We start from the raw sequence: 5,129 nt of genomic DNA, 5'->3' as shown, positions 1-5,129 counted from the left end.
AATGTTCTCAATCCTCCTCTTGTTAATTCAGATAAAAATTCATCTGCTTCCTTTGCATTTTAAGCTAGAAATGATTATCTATTTTTAAGGTATGGGTAGAACTGGCAAGGGATTTACATATTTGAAAAATAAGTTTCCTAGAGTAGGTGACGCAAAAATCAAAAATGTTGTTGGACTACAGATTAGGCAGCTGAATTTTGATAAAGAGCTAGATGGTCTTGAAAAAGCTGCATAGCTGTCATTTAAAAAGAAAATGCGCAGAGTTTTTGGGAAATCACAAAGCATATAACTATTCTGAAATCGTAAAAGAGCTACTGACATCCTACAAGGCCTAGGGGTGCAAGATGAGCCTAAAAAATCACTTCCTATACTCTCACTTGGACTTTTTCCCTGCAAATCTTGGCGCCGTCAGTGAGGAACACAGTGAGAGGATTCACCAGGTCATTCTGAACATGGAAACCCGGTATCAAGGGAAGTTGAGCTCTTCAATGTTGGCTGATTACTGTGAGACACTAAAAAGGGGTCTCCCAGAAGCAAAATACATTCGAAAAACATAGGCTACATTTCTACAATTTATAATTGTTTATAATTCAATATGCTACCACAGAAAAACTATGCCTGACAGACAAATTCTGAAAACATATTTAAAATCAGAAGAAAAAAAATTATCAAGTTCACCTCCTTTTGCTTGTAGGACAGGTATTTTCATAAAATTTGTTGACCAGTGTTATCAAGTCATAAAATAACGCTGGATAACTCTGGTCCGTAAGGATGTCATTTAAATCCCTCAAGTTACTGACCTTATCAAACTTACGCAGTTAGTACTCTATGCAGGGATTTGAACCACAAAAAAATAAACATATTAGCACTTTGTCAAATAACGTTCTCGCAACGAGGAAATTCAGAAAGGTCTCCCCTTAATATACTATGTATCTAAGTTTTCTCTATCAAATAGTCGGTTTTCTCATGCCTGGAGTAAACAGAAACCAATTTTGGAAACTGTTTTGTATGGAGTTGCAAAAATCTATTAAAGTATTTACATGTGAGATCTAGAAGTGTCATGGAAACTGCAAGCATAAGAGAGTCATACAGGTAATGAACAAGCGTTACTTGCAGGCACTTACCAATCAATTAGATGGTTTTGATATTTGACAGGCTACCGGCTATTGTACTTATCTGTTAAATATTTCATGTCGTATAGTTTAATTAGCTACAGTCGTGCAACTACACTACCAATTTTGTTGACAGGATGAAGACTGACGTAAATGCTTGCCGTCTAAAGAATTTTTGATAATTGTTAAAAGTCTACATTCACGCATGCAACTACCGCAGATAATGTACACGTCACTAAGGCTAGTCTTTTCTTGATCAATTATTTTCATGTGGAGCGGGTAGGTTGTGAGGGTTTTAAACATAGATGGGGGTTGGAATACGCAAAATACGATGAAAGTTCCATCTCATAACAGGAGTCAATAGCCTTGACAATATTAGGAAGTAGTTTATATTGGAAAGGTCACAAAATAAACGCGTTTCTATGAGAGACCGTCTACTTCTATCCAAGTTAGGTATGATTTACTTCATCATAACTCCAGATTTAGTGGTAATATTGCTAAGGATGTAAGCAAGGATTCAGTCAGGGAAGGGTGAGAACAAGTTATATGCCATACTAGTTAAGTGATCACTTATATAACGTGGTTATTTTCACTGTGCGGTGACCGTAACTCAATATACTATTTTCACCGTTCAGGTGAATTTGGCTTGGAGGGAAAAGGTTTTGGCAATGTTATCTTCTTGTGCGAGATTATCGTTAGGGTCGATTGCAGTAGGCGGTGATACTCATCACACAAAACGGCCCATCTATGGTGTTAGTGAAAAAACATGATGGAATATGTCTTTCATTAGTAAGGCTAACAAGAACTAGGTGTCGGATACTAAGATACATTAGTAGTAGCGACGCCGAAATATTGTAGCCCTATTATAAAAATCGAATAATTCATACAAAATATCCTGTGATAGCTGGCCTTCTTCACATTACGGTGAGTCAGGACGTGGACAGTTATTCATAACGAAGAACAGAAAACGTAAGAGCCCATAGAACATCCAATTATAGAATTTCGAAATGACGAGTATGGACACGTACCGAAGTGAAATATTGCTGTCAAATAAAGGTTAGAAAAAACAACTTTTGCCAACGTTTATAATATCAACCATAGGAAAGGTTTTGTTAGGTTATCTAAATTCGCGAACTCAATATCAATGACATAGGTAGGCATGGTACGGAGTATCATAGTCTGGAAGATGTCCCAGGCGCCCTGAAACGTGACCTACAGTAAAACTCGTACAACTCGGCATGGTAGGGGTCCGGCCTTGTCGAGTTATTGAATTTTCCGAGTTATGCAAAGCCTCCATTCCCCATCCCCATATGCGTAGTATTTTTTTTAAACGCTGCATCACACAGCACCATTAAAAGATTAAAACAACACTAACCCATGAATAGGCTGCTGTAGTCATGTTGTCCAAGATGAGGGAGACCTGTAAGATATAGATGTAGGGTGGAATTCAGTTGCATGCTTTCATAACTATGCTGCCATACATACACAATCACTTAAAGTCACTGCATTGTCCTTATTGTACTGTACAACATAAATTGACAACACTTAAACATTTAATAATGTACTTTTACTTACTGCTGATACTTATACTAACACTTGTATAAAAACCAGCCTTAATTACTAATGACTGTACAGTACTATTTCACAACACTCCACTGTGTTCAACACTCCGACTCGTCAGTGTCGCCGGTAAACAGCTGCTGTGGTGCCTCAGATGAAAATGAGCTAATGAAACTGATCTCAGATTCACTGCTTGTAGAGGTGAAGTTCTCTGGCCTTTAGCTTGAGCTTGAAAAATACTGATATTTTCGTCTACTTCTGTGAAGTGTGCTGTCTCTTGATGAAAACATTTCGTATAACCTTCAGACTTTCGTAGTAGATGTCAAAATGATGTTCCACCAACCCCCACGAACCATTGTCAAGGCGATAACGAAGCTATGATAACTTCATTTTGGCTGGTTGGTCTTCTTCATCCTCTCTATCAGTGTCTGCTGGAGGAGGAGCAGTAGCTTCCTCCACTACACTGGCTGCTATTTTCTTCTCAGACTGGTGGTAGCTATTGGGTAATTCCTTTGCCATTTAGAATTTCAATGCAGTTTATCGTATCGGTATGCCTGTTGGCGATTCCACCCATTTTATGTGTCAGGTGTTTAAAGGAAATGTTATGCATGAATTGTCCGCACACTTATTATTACATGTTCTCAAAATGTCAAATGTTATTTTTTTCCAGGACGAGAGTAAACCTCAATATTTTTGGAAGAATAATCCGTAGGCACATAACGAAGAGAATCAGGTTTGATGTGAATCATATTTTGTCGCCCCACAAGAATATTCCGTGATTCTATACGATGTCGCACACAGAAGACAAACCTTTCCAGTGTGATTTATGCGTTGCAACTTTCTCACAAAAGAGTCATCTAAAATGTCACGTGATGCTCCATACAGGAGAGAAGCCTTTCCAGTGTGACCTGTGTGATGCAGCTTTCTTACAAAAAAGTACTCTCAAATATCACGTGATGACCCACACTGGAGAGAAGCCTTTCCAGTGTGACCTGTGCAATGCAGCTTTCTCGCGAAAGTGTGCTCTCAAATATCACTTGATGATCCACACTGGAGAAAATCCTTTCCATTGTGATCAGTGCAGTGCATCATTCTCAGCAAAGAGTCACCTGAAAACCCACATGATGATCCACACAGGAGAGAAACCTTTCAATTGTGATCAGTGCGATGCTGCTTTCTCGCGAAAGAGTGATGTCAAACGGCATATAATGACCCACACAGGAGAAAAACCTTTCCAGTGTCACTTGTGCGTTGCAGCTTTCTCAAGAAAGAGCCATCTCAAGCGTCACGTGAGGACCCACACAAGAGAAAAACCTTCCTAGTGTTACCTATGTGTTGCACCTATCTCACAAAAAAAAAAAAAAAAATAGAAAAAAATATATAATTAAAAAGGTGCGTTGATTACCCGCACATGAAAGATACTTCTCAAGAAAACTTGATGACTGAGTTATTTTAGGGAAGAGTATTCACAGTATTCGCAGGATGTGATAGCCCATGCATAAAACAATGAACATGGACAGGGTTCTTATATAATATTGATTACTATTGCCATTGTTATTATTATGCTTGTGTGTATACAGGAGAGTTATGTGGTAAGCAATAAAGGAAATGATTTCTACATTAGAAATCATATTTTTATATTATGGGTCATCTTTTTATAACCTCACTGGATGAAATGGACAAAGAATATTTCTCTGGTACTCAGACAGTTTTATATTATCTCTGGTGGCTTCATCTGCCCATGAAAGAGAAAGGCATTACAATAGGATTCGTGGAATTTTTTTTTTTCTTACTCTTTGTACGCCAGGAATTATTCTATGTTTCCTGTTTACACGATTATGATATTTGAAGCTTTATGAAAAGTTATTTTAAGATGTGAAACAAGTATTGGGATTCTTGTTTAGGTGTCACATGTGGGAAAGGTCAAACGAGGTGCTTCCAGCAGAAAGTGCTTAATTGCGACAGATGTTGTTGCCGTTGTCCTGTATGCTCAGTGTGTCGGGACACACGATGGGATGTTTTCATGTAATTCATGTTGAAAAGAATATTGTGTATCTTATATACACTATTAAAGTAGTTCTGCTGGATGGACCAGAAAAATTTACATATGTATATTGGCTCAATTCATATTTATTGGAAATAAAATAATTTGTAAAAAATTACATCACATTATGGAATTCAATAGGGAAGGTGTGGCTGAAGTTGGTTTCGTTCATTTCCATCTAAGTCAATCAAACCACCTTTTGCATGATGTCACTGCGAAAGAAACCCCAGCCAGGCTTAACTCGAGGAAACTGCGTCCATCTATGGGGAACCTGGTAGCAGAAAACTCTTCAGATCCAATGGTACATGAGAGACTAAGTTCGTATACACGCTTACTCACCTCATCCTCCAGACAGCAACCGTCCCAGAAAACGCTCAAATCAAATCAAATCAGCCATCCCGAGTCCACTGCTG

At 38.2% G+C, this 5,129-nt stretch overlaps 1 protein-coding gene across 1 annotated transcript; it reads left to right on the top strand.

Moving 5' to 3' along the window:
- Nucleotides 1-965: 965 nt before the first annotated feature.
- On the top strand, nucleotides 966-4,316 carry LOC143029503 (uncharacterized). The gene is made up of 2 exons (XM_076192160.1): nucleotides 966-1,092; nucleotides 3,343-4,316. The coding sequence occupies exon 2, from the start codon at nucleotides 3,461-3,463 to the stop codon at nucleotides 3,992-3,994; it is 534 nt and encodes a 177-aa protein (XP_076048275.1). The 5' UTR covers nucleotides 966-1,092; nucleotides 3,343-3,460; the 3' UTR covers nucleotides 3,995-4,316.
- Nucleotides 4,317-5,129: the final 813 nt, after the last annotated feature.

The sequence above is a fragment of the Oratosquilla oratoria genome, chromosome 11 (genome assembly GCF_046742065.1).
Source record: "Oratosquilla oratoria isolate Oo_2021 chromosome 11, ASM4674206v1, whole genome shotgun sequence".
Classification (NCBI taxonomy): domain Eukaryota; kingdom Metazoa; phylum Arthropoda; class Malacostraca; order Stomatopoda; family Squillidae; genus Oratosquilla; species Oratosquilla oratoria.
Note: the sequence above shows the minus strand (reverse complement) of the source record. Positions and strands in the feature narration are given on the sequence as shown.